This window comes from Nomia melanderi, chromosome 11 (assembly GCF_051020985.1).
Source record: "Nomia melanderi isolate GNS246 chromosome 11, iyNomMela1, whole genome shotgun sequence".
Classification (NCBI taxonomy): Eukaryota; Metazoa; Arthropoda; class Insecta; order Hymenoptera; family Halictidae; genus Nomia; species Nomia melanderi.
Window position 1 is genome coordinate 8,452,954 of NC_135009.1, and position 20,403 is coordinate 8,473,356.

The 20,403-nt window shown below is 39.5% G+C and overlaps 1 protein-coding gene across 4 annotated transcripts in view; it reads right to left on the bottom strand.

Moving 5' to 3' along the window:
• E23 (ABC transporter G family member E23) overlaps positions 1-20,403 on the bottom strand; it is a 195,540-nt gene that overhangs the window by 9,198 nt on the left and 165,939 nt on the right. For all 4 annotated transcript variants that reach the window (XM_031984980.2, XM_031984984.2, XM_031984983.2 and 1 more), the window contains 8 exons: positions 18,461-18,621; positions 16,884-17,053; positions 12,047-12,152; positions 10,611-10,711; positions 9,431-9,686; positions 8,491-8,661; positions 7,483-7,604; positions 1,973-2,180 (listed from right to left, as the gene is read on the bottom strand). In XM_031984980.2, coding sequence (XP_031840840.1) covers positions 1,973-2,180; positions 7,483-7,604; positions 8,491-8,661; positions 9,431-9,686; positions 10,611-10,711; positions 12,047-12,152; positions 16,884-17,053; positions 18,461-18,621 — 1,295 coding nt within the window. The remainder of the gene's footprint in view (positions 1-1,972; positions 2,181-7,482; positions 7,605-8,490; positions 8,662-9,430; positions 9,687-10,610; positions 10,712-12,046; positions 12,153-16,883; positions 17,054-18,460; positions 18,622-20,403) is intronic.

Consider the following 20,403-nt stretch of genomic DNA (forward strand, 5'->3'; position numbering starts at 1 on the left):
GTGTTAATAGCTGCATTAACTGGATTATTACTTTGTCCTTAATAATTTGGTAGAAGTTGAAGAGAATGGCTTGTTTATGTGTGTTTTAAGGTATAACAAGCGATGACAGGAAGATAATGTTTTGTTTGAATTTAAAGGGATCGTGGGACATTTAGTTTTGTCAATTTTGAAGGCAGAGTAGAAGGAAAGGAGTACTTTGGTTATGTGAAAAGGAGGAAGTCGTAGAGTAGACTGTAGGTAGCATTGGTGTGTCTCGCGCGTGATATTGCTTCATTAGAATGAGTACGGGAATAAAATGTAACTTTTATTACATCCATTTTCTACGCGTTAAAACGTTCCCTAGGATTTACGACTTTAATTCCAGAAATCTTTCGTTCCGCAGTGAGTTTTACCGAACGTAACACCGGCTAGCGTTGAGAATTTGACGAGCAGACTGCGCAACTTTAGGCGTTTATAGCGTATAAACGTCGTTATATGTGTTTTCTCTTAAGTACGCGGGACTAAGTAGAATTTAATGCGGGATTTGATAGCTTCATTTCAAAGGGAAAAGAAACTTCTTTTAACCTCAACCTTTTCGAATTCGTTTCATACTAGAAATTCTGTCATTTAAACTATCACGTAATCTACCATTAAAGTACCATCTGAACCATCCTCTAAACCGCCACCTGCATTATCATCTAGATCATCGCCCGAACTATTATCTAAACCATCATTAGAATCTCAATTCTAGATCATCACCTAAACTATTATCTAAACCATTATCCAATCTATAGACTGAATTATCACCTAAAACCATTTGCTTCACATTAACATTGTTACAATTTATAACCACGCAAGCAACTACTACAATTAAAACATTACCAACCCTAAACAATAGCTACCTAATAACAATTATCTCCTATTATCCCCATATTCAATATAACGCAATATGCAAAGGGAAACAGATAAAAAACCGATTAAAATGTCCAAAGAACCCAGACAAAAGGGTTAAAGACTGCAACCCAATTTCTTCGAATCGCTGAGTCCGCGCGATTCCGCTGGAAGTCGACGAGATTCCCGCAGTCCCTGATCCATCGTGGCGCGTCCAAGTCGTTTTCACAGTCTGATTCCCTGTCAGAAAATCCGTCACGCTCGTTTTGCACGGCCGTCGTCGACAAAAGGGCCCCCAATTACTGGGGACGCGAGCGCGATCGTCGTCGCAGTGGGTCACGGCGCGACCTACATACTAACATTCTTGATTGACCGTTCCTCTCCTTGGTCCTTTGCAAATCTTTGCAATAAAAAAAAACGGGCATCGCTGAATGGGCCGATTCAGCGCGTCACGCCGTTTGTGGCTCAATCAACCAATCTACTTTCATCTGGTTCTCGGTTGTTGCGCAACGCGCGTCGCCACCGCCACCACCTGATGGACGAGAACCTCTGCCAGCTAACCACCGGCTTCTAATTCGTATATCGTTAATTATAGATATTGCGGGAATCTCCGTGACATTTTTTCGCAATTCAGTGAACGATGTTTGTGGAGTATGGTAACCTGATGCTTCGACAGCGTACAACTTTGTGGCCCTGTGTCGAGTCACAGTCGACATTCAATTTTATTTGAATGTTTCATATAAAGGTACCGTTTCAGTGATTTCCAAATATTCTTAAATGAGCAATTAAAGAGCCATATTAAGCTACACGTGGGAGTTTCAAAGTTAAGTCAAACACCTTTAGGAATTCTGTGAATCTTATAGTCCACCTATTTCATTAGCTATTAGCACCGTCAGTTTCGTAGTGAAGGAAGAATAAATGTACCATCTATTAGTGCTACCATTTTCATTGTAAAATAAAGGAAAATAAATAATAAAATTGTTACAATGAACGAAAGGTATGCATTTTTCAGATTATATTCTATATATTAGATTAGATCTTCATGATGGTTTAGGATTGCTATATCGTATCGTAACTTGGTGATGATTAAATGGGAACTTACAACTGGAGAGTGTACCGAAGTGCGCGAACAGCATCCAGTACGTGGTGCTGAAGAACATCCAGCCCTGGATGTCGTGGAGAGCCGCTTCGGTTCTGGGAAGCCTCAGCCAGAGCAGGCCAGCGAGCAGACCGAGAGCTATCGTTTGCAGCCAATTCAGACGAGACAGCATCCGTGGCCGGGCCTCTTGAAAGTTTCGTTCTGATAATACCTGCAATCACGATGCAACAAACCTTGACACAATGCTCGACAATTTTCTTGCACAGAAAACAACATCGAAACAAATTTTCCCGTGTTCGAAAGAAAGGAAAAATATAAATGAAGGTTTCATTAGAAACTTGAATTTTCGAATGTTCACTCGATTCTTAACCGCTTAACCCCAAGAATTTCTATCTAAGTATTTGTTTATCATTTCCTTTATTATTATAAACATCCTTTTCTGTTAGAAAACTAATCACGTTGTAAAAAAAGCAAAAAACTCAAAGGGAAAAAAGAATTCCATTAAAACGCATTAAATTACAAAAAATCTCGGAGATTAATTGCGCGTTGCAGTGTTGACTCGCGTGAAAAAATTCCGCGGTTCAGGGGTTAAACATAAGATTGGCAACTGTGATCGGCTCTGTCGAAAAGATAAAAATGTAGATTCTAAAAAAGTGTACGTGCGAACGTTTCATCAGAGATTTGAATTTTTGAATGGAAATATATCAACATTCAGAATCGTTCGAGATCCAATTTCTGTTCAAGTTCGAAACAAAGATTTAATTATACTCTGCCCAGAGTCAATTAACTCGTTCGCTGTCGGTGACGTAACATTATGCGACTTTTTATAACTCAGCGCTGCGCGTCTGTTTATCGCTGACGTAACGCTGCGCGATTTCGTATTCGCAGATGAACGGAATATTAGCTGTACGTGAGTCGAGCTGTTGTTTAGCTGGAATATATGCGAATAATCTCACTGTAATCGCGATTATTAATCGACCTACTATTAAAATCTACTGAAGACTGCTATTGGAGAGACTGATGATCAGTTTATATTTCGAATTGCAATGGATTCTAGGATTAGAAGAACGAATTGGTGCACAGCAAATGCTGCTGAGATACACAATATCGATACTTCGATTAATTAATAAGTTAATTGTCACAAGAATTTTACTATTAGAACTACAGCGCAATCAAATTGACATTTCCAAATGTTTCTAGAGTATAGTTATTGAGACTTCGAATGACTTATGATTCAATTTACGTACTGCTAAACCAATTTCTCAACTAATTTCTCAGAGAGGCATGTATTACCTTTTTGACAACTTTAAAAGAAGAATTCAGAAATTAATTTGACCCATTTTTTTTAATTATACCACATATTACTCATTCATAGCATTTATTAAACATATCATTCCAACACGAATCGTCTCGTTTTAACTGTTTACAAAGGAACTCATAGTCGTCGCACATTTCGATCTAGCAAAATTATAAATTACGATATTTAATATCAAACTTGATCCAACTGAAATATTGAAATAATGTAGTTTTGTCCACCGAGTCCTGTAGTATTTTGTTTAGCACAATCAATTATTCAGTCAGTGTTTCATTGGAAAATGCTAAACACGTCGAACGGAAGAATGTTCGAGTGCAAGGGGTGAATAATTTCCAAGCAATTCGGAAGATCCGGTCATCAGCGAGCACCATAACGGTGAACGTGTTAATCCCATTAAACGAGCCTATATTAAGAAGCAGCTGAATCCACCGCGACACATAACGCGTGCTCGCGCGTGTCGTTAATTACGCCGGTCGCACAATGATAGAAATGCTGCCCCCGTGCTCGCGCGACAATGTCACAATTGCAAGGTTGTCCGCTACACCTCTTTGGTGCAGCTCAATTATATCAGGCGGCCGTGAGGAAATAGAACGCAAAGTTTCACAATGCTGGCTTTCGAAGGCCTCTTTAAATTACAACTATATACGCACCGCCATTTAACCGCGAAGAACGGAGAGGAAGAACTTGACATCGTTAATTACTCAATTACCGGCGACGATCCGATGGATCCATCGATCTGTGGGCTTGGGAGCCTCTCGGACGTGCCTATTGATGGTTGATTGATTTCTTTGGGACACCGTACCACTGATCTCCGATTAGAATCAAGAAACGTCTTACAAGAGATAGATCCCGTTGTGCTTTAACGATTTTCATTGAAATTAACTTCACTTTGTTTAGGATAGTGGAGCATGCGATACTTGGTTCCATTCATTGCTACGTTGGATTTTTAAGAACTTCACATAGAGAAATGATCTTTCTATGAGAAACCTATTCTTAATCAAAAATCTTTCACGTTTCTACTGTGGTAATTGTAATTGATTTAATGTAGTTTTGAACGGTTTAACAGGAATTTACATTGTCGTCATTTTGATTTCCTTTGTGGTCCCTGAATTCTTGATCTTTCGGTATAATCAACTGACTTTTAATCATTGATTGTACATATGTATATTTCTAATGAATATTTAGTGAATTTATGAAGAAATTTCAGATTTGTATGTTTAGAGTCGTTTCTCGTTGAAGTGTTCCATTGGCACCATCTTGGTTTCCAATGATGCAAGGTGAATGGCTAGCAGGGCGTCGATTGCTCGAGGAAGGGCTCCCAAAATCGAAGAAAGAAAATCGCAGGCGCGAACACACCGAGAAGGAGGGCCGCGATCGCGCAAACAGGAGAACTAGGTCGCATTTACACGATTCGCCATATCCGGATAATTACTGCGACACCTTTATGCCCGTTCGTTGGAAATACGAATAAGCCACACCACTTGCGTCACCTTTCCACGACGGAACCGTTTTTCGTACGATCGCGGTTGAACTCCGTCAACAAGGGAAGCGTTTCATTGTTTTCCGTACACTTCTGTGATTCATACGAAAAATGATTGTTGCCATGGTTCAATGTGTAGATACGATATGCAATAATTCAATAAGAAAGAAATAGTGTAAATACTTCTAATTTTAAAAGTGTTTATATTAAAGATGGAAGATGTATGAAATTAACTTGAATGTACTATGTTCCTATAGAAATAAAAAGGATTCAAAGAATAACAAAAATAGGTGTTCTAAGTTTAATCTTTTAATCTCATCGGAAGGAAAGAAACAGAAGTTTTGAATTTTGTAATAACAGAATTCGCATAAAATAAAGGCGTAGTGCAAATGTAGGCAAGGTAATGGAAATTTTTACCGATCGATGCGGTTAATGTTAATAATTCAACGTGCAAACTCGACTTCCCTTTACGATTTTTTGATTCGACTTGATACTTAACGGAGAAGCCGTTATAGCGGGGCTTGCGAGGAGGAGATTGCTTGATCAAATTTTCAAACGCGTCGGAGATTGCTCACCAGGGCCGATTGTCCGCGGCCGTACGGAAATTACGTTATTACAAAGAGAGCCACGAAACAGAGCCGCAGTACCTCAGACGGAACGAGAGTGCCGGTGCGAGACTGCCGCCGCCTTGAAACTTATCTGGAATGCATTACCGTGTGTCAGATAAACGTCGAGCATTAATACGAATTTAATGCGAGCATTAAACTTGAATCCTGATGTCATTTCCATTTTCCCCGGTATTATCTGCTCGCATACCAGACCACTCATCTAAATTTTGCATATTACCGTTTGCATGCTCTATTAATCGCGTATGCAATCGAACTTTTCGATCTCGCCTTCGGCCGGCTTCCAATGTTCCTTGACTGCGGCCACTGCCGCCACGCCACGGAAATTTAACATGGCAGACATGAGATTTTCAAATGAATTTATGATAAACCTTCATTTTCATTGATTTTCATTGTTATTGTATATTCAACGATTAATATTCCAGGCGAATAGCCCATTAGAGAGCACGAAATTATGATTTTAACCGATCTTATAGGACTGCAAGTTTTTTCGCGCGCTTCTCGCGACCGACAAGATGGCGGATCAGCGCGAGAATGTTCCAGTTATCTGAATTTACAATAGATTCTCAGTTTTATTGATTTTTATCGTACTTATCGATTTATATTCGTCGTGAATGACCCGTTAGAAGGTTAAGAACTCGTATTTTAGGTAATATTATTGATGTTTTAGGTTTCTGGCGCATTTCTCGCGGCGACAAGATGGCGGCTAACTGGAATTACACTTCGAATTTTGTTCGGTTCAACTTGCGGTAGAAGTTAATCTATTCCGATCAAATTCTCGAAGAAGAGAACTTTGAATCTCAAAGCGATCCACACTTGTGAATGCAGCGAACCAAAATTGAGCAAAAGTTTCTTGAAAATCAAATGTAAAATGAAACGATTGAGTTTCTTTCTTCTGTGCTGTTACGCGAGCGATGCTTGAAATTAACATATCAAATGACCATTTCATAATACCATGTATTTCCTGCAGAAATAAAAAATATTGATTGATGATAGATGAAAACTTCTCTACGTGTAGTTCTCTAGATCCAGTTCTAATCTGTTTTTCAGACCAACAATTAAGAAAACGTTTAGTGAAATGTGTTTTCCGAGCAGCAACTCGATGAAATCGGAAGGTTTATCGAGGTGGATTCTATTTTTCGATGTGCGAACAGACATCACCTGTTCACGGGAAATAACGGACCCGGGACCGGTCTGTTTCAACGCGTACCTTTACCTTAGACCCCTCTGAAACGTCGCGGCCATCTTCCTTCGTGTTATTTTTCCAATTGATCGAGTGCTTTCAGAGTAGACAGCTAGCGGATAGAAACCCTAACAACATTACTACCGCTGTATAAACTGGGTCCGAGTGTTTATACGATAAATATTATTGGAACATTCGTCATGTTAGAAGTGGTAGATCATTCTCGAGTCTAAAGTCCGTGCAAGAGGGTGCATAAAAAATTTTCTTAAAGAAAACTTTTTATTCTGCACAGACGAGTGTTCGAGTCTTTAAAATTAATAAATCATTATCCATTTAACTTGATTTGGCGTAGAAACGAATGTAGTACCTTTTTAAAACAAAATTACTATCCGTTTACAAATAAATCATACAACGTTCGATCTATAAAATATTTCCAGCCTTGATGATTTTGTATCATCCTCGAGGTAAGAACAGAAAATACCAAAGGGCAGTAAAAATGTGTAATTCTAAAGCGGACTGGAAGCGAATCGAATGAAAAGGTGCTGAATTAATTTCTGTACCTAATAGGTGTAACGCGTGAAGTCGGATAAGAAAGATCGCGACGGGGAGCGTAGTAATGGCGACTCACGCTCATTAACATCCGTTCGCTCCATATTTATAATTAATTCATCTATCCGCATTAACGTACAATTACCGCGCCGTAACCTTAAGAAAGAGAAAAGTGTGGTTCGATTATTACACGCGGAATCACTGATCCGCAAAAGCGGTGTTACCGCTTTTTCCGTGTTGATTGGTTGATTGACGGACGAACTGCCTGTTTACTATTATTACATTTCTAGTACAACAGAGTCAACGGTCTGTTGCAAAATCTGGCGTTTACAAATGATGCGTGAACTGATGTTTACTCACTTTGAATTGTGACCAGAAGCTGGTGGGCCACTGCCAAGCGTAATCTTCGTCCGCGGAGCTGGCGCTGCTGCTGGTATGGCTTTGCGTGTCCAACCAAAGGGTGCGACCCTCGTCTTCTTTCACTGAAAATTATAGACGCGACGATCTATAAAAGTCCTGCGACCGCGATTAACGCAATTAACTATTTTATGAGGCGATCAACACGGACGAAAAATCCTATGATTGCAGTTGACGCGATTGAAAATCTCACGATTGCGGTTGACGCTAGTGAAAACCTTACGACTGCAGTTGGCGCGAAGGAAAATTTTCTGATTGCGATAAACGCGATTAAAGGTCTTACGATCACGGTTGACGCGACTGAAAATCTTACGGTCCCGATTGACGCAGTTAACAATCTTACGACTGTGGTTAACGCGATTGAAAACGTTACAATTACGAAAATCTTACGATCGTAACCGGTGCCGTTGAAAATCTTAGGATTGCGATTAACGCGATTAAATACCCTATGATTACGGTTGACGTGATGAATAAACATTATGACTGTGATTCACGCGATTGAAAATCTTATGATTGCGGTTGATGCGGTTAAAATCCTTACGAACATGACTGCATATCTTGTGATAGCGATCAAACGTTTTCAATTTCAGCTGTCATGACTTATAAATTCTTTAGTTTAAATATTATGACAAGATGTATTAAGCAATAACACCTTATTATACCATCATAGATAAAAATACCAAAAAATCTCTACCTAAAAGGAAACATAAAGTTCACCAAAAAATACTTAACACCTCTTCCCATTTTCCATTCATTCTTTTCATCTCGTCTTTTTCCAAACTTCTTCCGTTATGTCGCGTTAACAAAGATATTAAAAAAGGAGAAGAAGAAGAGAGAGGAAGGAAGATAAAAAACATGCAAAAGAAATATCAACGGACATTCGTTTCCGCGGGGGGACCGTGAATTATGAAGCGCGGCGGACCGGTTACAAGGTATGCGCAAAGTTAATACCATTGTGGCTGATGTGGTGCTCGTGATAATGGATGAGATGGTCGCAGAGCGGATGCTGGCTGGGATTATATTCCGGGCGAAGTTCCGGCGGGCAGTCGGGTCCCTGTCTCGCGTTCCTCGCTGCAGCCACGATCCGTTCCCGAACCTCCTCCGGCCCCTTTATTTGCTCCACTGAAACAACAGTCTGGGTTAAATCGCAAAAAAATGGAAAATAAAGAAAGAATAACGTTTGACTTTGCCGGCGAGGTTCTTTTAATCAACCATTCCCGCCCTCGTCAACGGCTATTGCTATTTCGCGGACGACTCCCGTGGAATCGCGTAATTTCTCGTGTCACGCGGATCGTCAATGCGATAAACATTTCGGTCGTTTCATTGAATTATTCCTGTGTTTTTTTTACTGTCGCGATAAAAACAATTTACGGCGATAGGCTTTTAACGGGCGGTGTCACGTGCTCGTGACCCATTTTTGGGGAATTTTATGTCGCGACTTGCGCTTTGAAGTTCTTGGTTCTCGGGGTTTCTGTCAAACTTACGTTGTTATATTTAGTTTCGCTCTAATTCGATTTGATGTTCAGGTGAATTATTTTTGAGATTAGAATAGGATTAAAAGGTTACTGAAATATGTAACTGTTACGTGTTTCGTCATATCACAGCAAAAAGTTGAACACTCTCGAATTAATAATCAATTGTGTTCCACTTTTGGTTCTCCGCAAATCATTTAGATTGTCATTGTTCAGGTAAAATATTTAGCAGACCCAAATAACAATACTGCAAAACTTTAACAACTGAATCGCCGCGATACTAATTGAAATTCTTAATATTTTAGTTGCTTTCTCACTGTGAGAATAGTCTCGATTTTGTGAAATTTTAATGAACACTGGTTCAGCGATCAACGAATTAAATTCCAAAGGACAATTATTCCAATTACAAAACCGCTTACGTATAAAGTCAGCCGGGTTGTAGTGTGGCAACAACGTCAGCCCTATCGTCGAGAAAAACCTGCCAATGTTCGTGGTTGGTCCGTAGTACGCTACTTGGCCGCGGCTCAGCAGGAGCAGTTTGTTGAAGCTGTGGAACATCCTGGAACTAGGCTGATGTACTGTCACCACGATGCTCTTGCCCTCCTGCTCCGCGTATTTCTTCAGTCGTGAAATCAACGCCTGTGCTGAATGCGAGTCCAGCCCGCTGGTCGGCTCCTGGGGGACAACGGAATACAGATTAACCTTTTAAACCCATGCCTTATGGTTCCTTTAGCAACTGTGCTTGGCAAAACTACTTTGTCGTTAATAATTGATTAAAAAAAGACAAAACTCGATATTCGTTGTGTGTACGTTTTCTTTGAAGGTTAACAACTGATAATAGATGAGTAATATTTAGTTTATATTTAACCCTTTTAGTGCCAGCGGGACGATCTATCGGCCCGCGGTCCTTATGCGAAAATTGTCACGAGCCGATGCGTTGTGGCAAAATCAGAAAATATTAATTATCTTCTCCTATAAACATTGAAATTTTGATAACCCTTTAACGAGGGAATTTCAGTAAAAAAAATGTTTGTCTTCATATGTTTCCTACGAATTCAATTGTTCAGTTCTAATCTGAGGAAATGATTTTAACTCAATTGTCACAGGAGGAACACTGTGCGTCCTGATTATAATGTAGCCTTTATCAAAGTCGTAACGTTCACCGAAATTGCGCGAACTATTTCGAACATAATACAATTCATATTCCCGATCTACTTCTGTTATTCAGCAGAATATTTAATTAACTCTTTGCATTTCTCTTCGTGTGAATGTTTTGAAGCATCGTTACCATGAAAACGTTGACGCAAACGAAGCGTTTTCGGGTTAATGCGAATATTAATTGGACAGTCTGGAATCAAGCAAGTTGAAAAAACTTAATTTAGATTGAGAAAGGTTGGAATTCAAGGGAATATTTTTAACTGATTCGGAACTGAAGGAATTTTCCGCGTTTCGGTTGTCACTGCGCTTTCACCGAACACTCGCGCGTTCACTTAAAATTCAGGGGAATTCGGTGCCGAGGTTGACAAGCGGATCTGCCTGGGGAAAGAGACAGGGAAGCGACGTTGAGATGCGGAAGGTGATTGCAATTAAAGAGCTTACGTCGAGCAACATCAGCGACGGATTGGTGAGCAGCTCGCAGGCTATGCTTGTCCTCTTCTTCTCGCCGCCAGAGAGACCCCGTTTCGTGTAATCCCCGATAACTGCAAACAAAACATCACCGCGGTCTAGGTAGCAAGCAGACTAGCATACGTCCTCGTTATCCCTTATTTGTAATTAATTAAAGCTAATCGCTCCGTGATTTCGGACGTTCGACGATGTGACTCTTTTGAGAGAGGATTCTGTCATACGCTTGTAAGGATTTTGAAAATAATGCTAACAGTTTTATTAAATATTTATGGAGTGAAAAAATATTTTGGAAAATACGGGAGTATTGTTAGATCGAAGAAGAGTGAACAACACGATATTTTTAGGGCTGGAATAATGAAATTGCTGATTGCAAAAATTCTGAAGAATGTGGTAGTGTTAATTTTTTACCTTATTGAAGGTTTCTTGGACTTAGTAAATATTAATAGAATAATATCAGATAATTAAATGTAGTTATTAAATTGGAGTAATAATGAAACATGCAACCTTTGGATTTGATTCTACCAATGAATATGTAATTTCTTATTCTGTCGAATCAATGTTTTTGAAAAAGGATCATAAGGCAAGAGGTTAATTCGTAGTTGTCGATACAATTTTCCTTGTTTAATTGAAAATAGAATAGACAGTTGATGATACTGTCCAGAGCCATGTTTACAGGCGAAAGGTGAACAAATTACGATCGCGGAAATCGCCGATCAGAATGGCAGGCGGGCATCAACGGTGCACGACGACTAAAAGCCGAAACGACCGTTTCTTACCAGTGGAAGTCGTAAATTGTTACGGGGCCCGTGCATAAACAAATTACAGGCGAATTTACGGGTAGACTGCAGAGACGAAACTAGGACAATTTTGTGTACTGGTCTCGATCGCTGTTTCTTTGATCTTCGATGGAACGGGATTAGAAAATCGTGATGAATAAAGAAGTTATTTGGTTGGGTTCGCAGAGAAATAAATAATATTTCCAAGAACTCTTTTAAAAAAAAAGGAATTTCTTCTATACCATAACTTCGACACTCTCGTTTAGAATTCATTTCAATAAAAGTCTACAAGAAATACTACCACTGAATACCTCCTTTTTCCAAACAAATCCGAAATCAATGAAATGATAACATAAATCCCACAAAATTAATGTATATAAAATATTAACAAAAAGAACATCGAATACAAAAATAATTTCGATCTACCCTTAGCACACAAATCAAACGAAAAACAGTTAAACAGAAAGAATCCAGCCAACCCCAAAGTGTCTTCCTAAAGTAAACCGGAAAAAAGAACGTCTGCCTCCAATGTTTCCATCTGAACATCGTAAAGTCGCATTACTAAGAAAAATGGGAGCACACAAAGTGCCATCGATCGTTCATAATACGTCTATACTGGATTTCCATACTCACTGGTGTCTTGGCAGCCGACGAGGTCGAGGACCTCGATGATATGGTCCACGCACTGCATCTTCTGGGAGTGCGAGAACGTGTCCGGAAGCCTGAGCCTCGCCTGGTACTGAAATCAACGTGAAACGAAAACAACGATGAGATGGACAGTAAAAGAAAAAGAGAGAGAGAGAGAGGGAGGGGGGTAACCGTTGGATCAGGGGTGAAACAACATGGCGCCCGGCCCGCGGAACGCCATCGTTTCGGGGCACCGGGCCGCCATTAAACCGGCCCGGCCCCGTTTACGCATTAAACAGTAACGTAAGCAAAGGCCGGCGGCGCTCGGCGCGCATTTCCGTTTCGTAACATCCGAAGCCCACTTTGCGTCTATTATTACCATCTGACACGTATCCCCGGGGATGCACCGGCCGCCGCTCGTAATCGCGATCGTTAAATCAATTACGATAACGCGGCGAGCCTGGTGAACGCCGACTCGCACGATTACACCCTTTTTCCCAGGACCGGATCTGCTTTTGGCTGGCTTGACCCCTTTGCCAAGCACGATTTCTTTTTGCGTTGGTTGGTACAAATGATTCTTGCATCGGTTCCACTCTTTCGATGGTTTAACCAGTTGAGTGTGGAATTTAGTTTGAAAAATCTCTTACTGCGCGCGCAATAAAGTCAAGCAGTGAAGTATAAGTAAGTGTACTCGTCAAATGCAAACCTATCTATAATATATTCTAATGAAAAACTAAAGCAAAATAAAGAAGAATTACATGTGTGTCTGACAAAATAACTAATTCGTCGTTGAAAAGATTAGTATTATTTCGAATTTTAAGATGACGCGTATGCTCGTCAAACGCAGTTAACTGGTTAAGTGAGCGTTTGTGATGGTTACATGGTTCGTAGTTTAATTTCCGAAGAAATTATTTTAGTTTCTTATGCTGGAGTTTCAGTTTCTGGTTTTGGTAATATCGAGGTTTATATCTTGGTGTCAGCAGGGTTTATTGAAATTATGATTTCTCTTTGGTTGGCAGGGTATGAGATATTGATAGGCACTATCGTGATCTAGCACTGATTTTTATGGATTATCTCGACTGAATAATACACCCAACGTTAGGATTTAGGGGATTATGGTTCGAAGATGTAGTTCTTTTTTACGATTTATCAAGACACCTCGTACATTTTCTAGAGATGACAGCCGTTCGACTGCATTGCAGTGACGGCCGTGCTTCCCCGTGAGCCGAACGGAGACAAAGCTCGTGACGGAATTCTAAAGAGCCGCCCGAGGCAGGCCGTGTTTTCCTTCGATCCCGAGCTCACGTTCCTTCCGAATTATCGAGTGCGCGCGAACACGTTCCGCGAGGAAAGTCCGTGCGCTACGTGCGGAATCGCGCGCGGCCGATGGTGGCTCGCTCGAACGACAAAGGTGTGGCTCTCCCAATTGCAACTGCGATCGCGGGCCCCTTTCATTCGGTGATCCATATTTTTCAGCATTCTCGCGTGTCGTTGCTCTTTATTCATTGAGCTTGGTTATGTTAACCTTAGCACTTTTGGAAACTTCTTATCTTCTCATAGATTATAATTCTAATGTAGTACTAAATGTAGTTCTAATTTAGTACTAAATGTAGTTTTAATTTAGTATTAAATGTAATTGCAATTTCGTATTATATGTAGTTCCACTTTATCATTAAATGCCCATATAATATAGTATATCCTATTTCATCCAATAAGATATACATAGAAAGCTTAAAAATCTATATAAATAAATGTTTCGATCGTTATGTTCGAAGACGCTAATAATAAACGACGAATTTATAGATAGTATACCTCAATAATGTAATGAAAAACATTTGGAAATACGAGATAATGGAATTCAGATCTGACTCGAAATGGAATCTTCCGTTCCCAAAATTAATACAGCAAAATCAATGCATTCTGATATTCTAAAAAGCACATTAACGAAAGTAAAATGTCTTCTGGAAGTTCATTTTTATCGTTTTAAATACGATAAACTTGTAAACATTATTCTCTTTACGGAATTCGTCACAGTCTTTCCCGGAACACCTTGTATAATTCCGTTGAACACGCCTCGCGTCCGTCGTTTATGGAACGGAGGCGCGGATTCCGAGAAACTGGCCAAAAATTTGACGAGTTCCGGTGAACGCTGCTCGTTACGAGTAGTCCAGTTTCCCCCTAGCCGCGAGATGACCGCTATACAACGCGCGCGGCGAAATATCATCGGCCACCACTTTCTCTCTCCGCATAACGGATCCTCTTGTGTAACGGACTCCGGCTGCCGAGAAAATGGCGCGTCCGTGCGCCGACCACGGCCCCTTCGATCCTTTAAAGCTACGTGCACAATTGCACGCGCCTCGCTATTTTTTCTCAATAAAATCGACTCTTTCGCTAGGGACACAAATTCGTAATTCACCCTCAGGTTAATTACAGTCGGATTCATTTTTGTCTACAATGAATGTACAATTCTTTCTCATTCTAAAGATACTGTTAACACGTTGACCATCACGGTGGTTACCAGTGACCGGAGCGTTCAAATTACTTGGAGATGATTACAAGAAGAAAACTGATATCGAATTAAAATGTTTAGTAACTTGAGTAATTAAATAATAATGTAACTTACAAATTATGACACCAAACCATTAGTAACTAATTCTAATTGCCTTTGTTATGACACGATAAGTAATGTTATACGAAACGCTCTAAATTCTCATAGCAGTCAATGTGTTAACAACGAAGCCAGTTCAATAAAGAAGTTCATAAGGGTTTAAATGATATTTTATCTAACCTACTTTTTGATTTTCTGGTGAACTTAATCGTTTATAGTATTCATTTGTATATAGCAATGCAAACACTAAAGGTAGATACGTTCGAAAAGTATTTTAGAAAAATTGATAAGATTTCAAATGGCCTATGGAGTATTCAGTAATGTTCATGATTTGAGGATCTAAGATTTCTCTTTTGTAGGATAGAAAATCATCTCGTTTGCGTACTTCTGAAGTTTCTATTCTCCATAAAAGAAAACGTGTGCACAGCGAATCTTCGATTTTTAGCTGAACGGGACGATGATCCCACTCGCGATCGACGCGATTTAAAATCTTCGAGGAGGCGTAAGTTGGCTCCCGGCCCGAATTCTTCGCGCGCCCGGACCGCGGGGATGTGTCCTCCTAATTTTCGGCCCGGCGCCACCCTCGTAAATCGCGCCCGATAAACTTGGCACGGTTGCCGGAGTCGATTTTCCCGGAAAACGAGAAATGATCCGCGAGATCGTATAGTCGATCCGGTCCTCTTTCTATTCTATTCCCCGTGGATCATGATTATGTTACTTGGGAGCAGTAAACGAGTCTACAAGCATTAAGATTCATATCTTCGGCCGATTTTCTGTTATTTTCATTTGTTGAATTTTGTCAAATTTCGATGTGTTCGTGAAATTTTGCAAACTTGACTAGCTTCGATTTTGTTTAAAATCGATTGGTTCGTAATTTCTATCTAATTTTGTTAATTTTTTGTATCTTCTTGTTCCATGGAGTTGGTTACTTTGGTAAATGAACAGTTCGACGTTGTTTTTAAAGGGTTATGTTGTAAGATAAAATAATGATTACAGTATGTTTCACGGTAATAATGGTACAGCAGTTGTTGTATGTTTCAATTTCTTTTTATCCTGATTCTAGCGTGCGTGGATATTGTCTAGCGCCGTCTGACCATGCCCGACTATTTCTACTTGCTGGAGGACTAGCGCAACTGTCTATTCTAGTTTCTACTAAACGTTCCTGGTTTTGTGTTGTTTTCTCGTTGTAGTTTATCTGTTAATTGAGTAACTTTATAAACTTCTGTATGGACAGGCACACGTTAAAACTAAAATTAAAATAATCCGACTAACCCTTGCTTTGTGGCCATCTTTCTAATTTTACTTGCAAATGTTACAATTGTTTGTTTATTCGTTTTGTAGAGAAGAGAATTTCAACAAATGTTAAATATTCATAAGCAAAAGACAACACCTCTTTAAAATAAATATTTATTAAATTCAATGAGAAATTTTCATTGCAAAGGAGATTTTGTATAAGATAAAGGGTTAATCTTAATTCAACGAGAATTAAGTTAATCCGCAAGAGTTGTACAAATACGAATATTCTTGAAGACAATTCGAATTTAGAAATTTCTAAAAGAACGAACTGAATAATAAAGCGTTTAGGGATGCTCTCAAGGAGCAGGTACGACGATTTAACTCGGCTTAAGAGGTTAACAAGTTAATTACTCCGATAGGAAGGTTTTCGACGAATTTTTATGAGTCCATTCGACGGATGAAATGGAAGAAAAAGATTTTATTGGGCTCCGCAATATAGAGATCAACTCGGATTTCGTTCGATTATTTTTTTGGGTTCGACTATACTCGATGAATCGGGACCTTCCTCTTATCTATCGGCGTTTTCGGACAACGATCCTATACGCTCGGGATGGATATTGTTTTTTTATTAACAGCCCGTCCAGATTACTTATGCAAATTCGATTCGACGAAACGATCGTAGGAATTTATTGGTCCATAGAATTCTATAGACGAGAACACATTTCGATTGTTGTTACATCGGTTTATGGATATTGTAATATCTTCTCTCTTTCCCTTATTTTCGATGCCGGAGGAATTTTTTGAATGTGTTGTTACAGATAGAACGAGTGATACTGAGATTTTATAGTAATTTCTCTTATTATTTTTTATCCTAATTTCTCTTGTCCTTCTTATTTTTATTATTTTCCCTTGTCTCTTTCTATCGTTCGTTACGAAACGGAAAATACTGTTACAGTAATTAAATAGCGTTGAATAAATTTGTAATTTTAAGACGCTCACCTCGAGAGTCTGTCGTAATGTGAGATCTGGGAAGAAAACGTCTTGCTGTTGCACGTAGCAGATCCTTCGGCGCCATCTTTTCGTCAGCCTCTCTCGATTCAGCCAGATTTCACCCCCATCCACGCCCACGCGGCCGGTCAGGCAGTTCAGCAATGTGGTTTTGCCGCAACCTTCACAGAAAATTATAAAAAAAAACCGTGAATAAAAAAGGAACATAACATTTCATTCTATAATAAAGTACCTCAAGAACGATAATACAATATTATCATTAATTAATTAATACTACACTCCATACTTCACATAAATTTCACATAACCAACTTTAAATCTATCCCTATCTTCTACTTATTTAAATACAATCCCGCAAAACTAATAACATTCAAATAATTACATATTAAATCAAACCCTCTTTGAAAGATCTCTAACACACCTTTATCAAAAGTATTTAAAATCAACTTTCATTTCACTAAGATAAGATTTTATTTGACACCTTCCTAGGAAAATTTCAATATATTCATTCACCTATTTATAGCATCTTGTCCCTGTGCACATCGAAAATAAAATAAGACCTCGAATAAACCCTGTCTAACCGACATCATCAAACTCCACAAATACATCATCATTGCATAATCAATTGCTACCTTCTATCCTCGAAAAGAAGAAGCAGCCGACATCATATTGTCGTCAAAGGGATGATAGTCAAGGTCTAAGTCAGCCGAGCAACATCACTAGAATTTCTAGAGACTGATTCACCGCCCGACCATGTTTCAAGCCGACGATACGCGCGGCTGGAATAGCACGTTTTCTACGTGGAAATCGTTTCGTTTGCCAATGCACCGGCCGCGAAGATATAAGAGGCAGAGGCCGCGACATTAACGACAAACCGTGGAACGCGGGTAAAGCGCGTTGCCCGATGATTTGTACAGCAACGCGCGCTCGCGGGGGTTGCTGGGCTTGTTAAACGAGCGAGCAGAGGATCGCTCGCGATAAATATCGCCCTCGGGGACACACCGTGCGACTGCTCGTTAGGGTTCAACCCCTTGTCGCACAATTTTCTCGAAGGATTTATTTTATCGTCAATAATTTGTAGGGAACAAAGGAAGTTTGTTTGTTGATTTGATTTTATTCTTGATTTAACTGATTTTGATTTCATTTCCACGAGAAATGATTTTCAAAATATCTAGAATAACATTGACTTTCATTAAGAAGTATTGTTATATTGAAACTATTGTATTAATCATTGTTTTAGAATAATTCATTGAGATTTTTCCTACGAGGGGCTGGAGACAGAAATGTTCTTGTATTTGTGGTTTTGATGATCGCGAAGTAGACATTTTGAAATGGATTTTTCAAATGACGGATTTTTGTTACCTTATTTCGCAATTATTGATATGTTAAAAGTGAAATGGTTTTAAAGATAAATAGTTGCACTAGAATATTATAATAAATATACGAAGACACCGAAAAATAATCTATCGTTACAATTTTCATAAGGATTTTATATTAATAGTATTAAATGGTTGGTAGTTCTAGCGTTAGTATTTAATGTTCTGCGTTAATGAATAATGGCGACTGTACCTGAAGGCCCCATGACGGCCAAAAGTTCGCCGGGTTTGACCACGCCCGAGACATCCCGTAGGAGTGCTCGTTTCTCCTTGACCACCTGCAACCCTCGGAAAATTAGCTGCACCGGACGAGAATCCAGCGGGTACACCAACTGCAACGCTGAGCTTTCCACTCTGTAACATAGGAAGGAAAAAGAACGGTGAATTCATTATAATTTAATAATTTCGTTTCTTTGGTGCGTTTTACACGATGGAAAGAAAAGAATTGTTATTGTGAATTGAGAAATTTTTATGAGAATATTATTCGCTTATGGATAATTATTTTTAGGTTAACAATCTATTATATTCTATCGTGGAAAATGCAGCTTCTAGAGAGTATTGGTCACAATTGAAGACATACAATTTGTTGCGCGATTATAACAGGGACAACCAGTGATCTTAATTTTTATTGACGTTGCATTATCGGACATTTTCCCTAGAAAAATACCAAACCCGCGTTCCAGCGGCTAACAGTCACCTTCATAATAACAATGACGTCTCATCGGAACTATTTGATGACGGCAATTAAGAGGGACATGTGCGCTGCGCTCCCAATCAGACCGCGACAGAGAGAATCTAGCTCGATTCCAAACGAAATTTCTAAACCAGCTACACACTATTAACATAAATTTTCATAGAATATTGCAAAATATTTAAAAATCCCTACATGAAAGATTGCGTTTTTAATCTACACAGAACAGCTCACTCTACTCCTTCAAGTCACGAGAAAAACAAAATTTATTCAAATATCTAATCCTCTAAACTTTTCATTAACCCTAATGCATAAACCATTGCTCCCAAATGAACACAAATACTGTAAACGATAAGAACGTTAAGCCCTAGAATAAAGTAGAACAAACCAATACGAATCGGATCAAAATAAAAATCCATTCTCTCAAAATCATTGTCTCTCAATTGCAAAACGAAAATTAACACATCCTTTTCCAGTTTTCATTATTAAGGTCCAATTGTTCTTATTTCGTTACTGTTGCAGAAAACCATCTGATTCGTCAAGATTTATCCATCAGTGTTTCCCAAACTTCATATTACCATTCTCCTTTTAAAGAAACTTTAATCGTAGCGTATTAATGCTTTGAAGAACAGAATATACAAAAAGCTTGTTTACATGTACATATACTTTATATACGTTATGTTATGAAAATTCAATTTCAGTTAAGCTATCTGGAAATCACTGCCCTACATTCGATTTCAAGAGACAAAACGTCGATTTGTCGTGTTTTTGGTAGAAAATCCGAGGGAAAGGATGGATAAAGAGGAACGTCAGCGATTAGATTGACCGCGTCACCTTTCGGTCGCGTCGGGTTCGATCGAAATCGCGGTGAACAACAACGAGTTCCGTCGCGAACCCGTCCTCGCGCGGCTGGATGTTTTGCGAGCCGATCAGGGACGGGGAAACGGTTTCTGCAAGGCCGTTCGAAAGCCTGACCGGGGCCGGGCCGGCTCCGGGGCGGGGGAGACAACCCGATCCGACGATTAAGGCGATATCCGTGGAACATCTTCACTCGCGCGAGCCCGTATACAGCGGAATCGATCACCGCGAACTTTCCAGCGGGTTTGCAAGGGGAATAGAAAAGCCGCAAAGCGTATCTCGCAAAGAGGGAAGTGAATCGGACGACACCGAAACTCGTTTCGAAAACGATGGAGATCGACGAAGGTCGACTTGCACAGAGAACTCGTTGTACCTGCTGATGGTATTGAATCTTTTGGAGTTTTTTAAGAGTATAAGAATACTATAGTAACGCGTAGTAAGACTTTCGAGGATTGAGGATTTGTTAACCCCTTGATATAAGATTTCTTCAACAACTTTGCTTGACACAACTACTTTCTAGTTAATAAATTAGTAGAAACAGATAAGAATTTCTGTTTCTTCTGTGTCTACGTTTGGTCTAACGATTA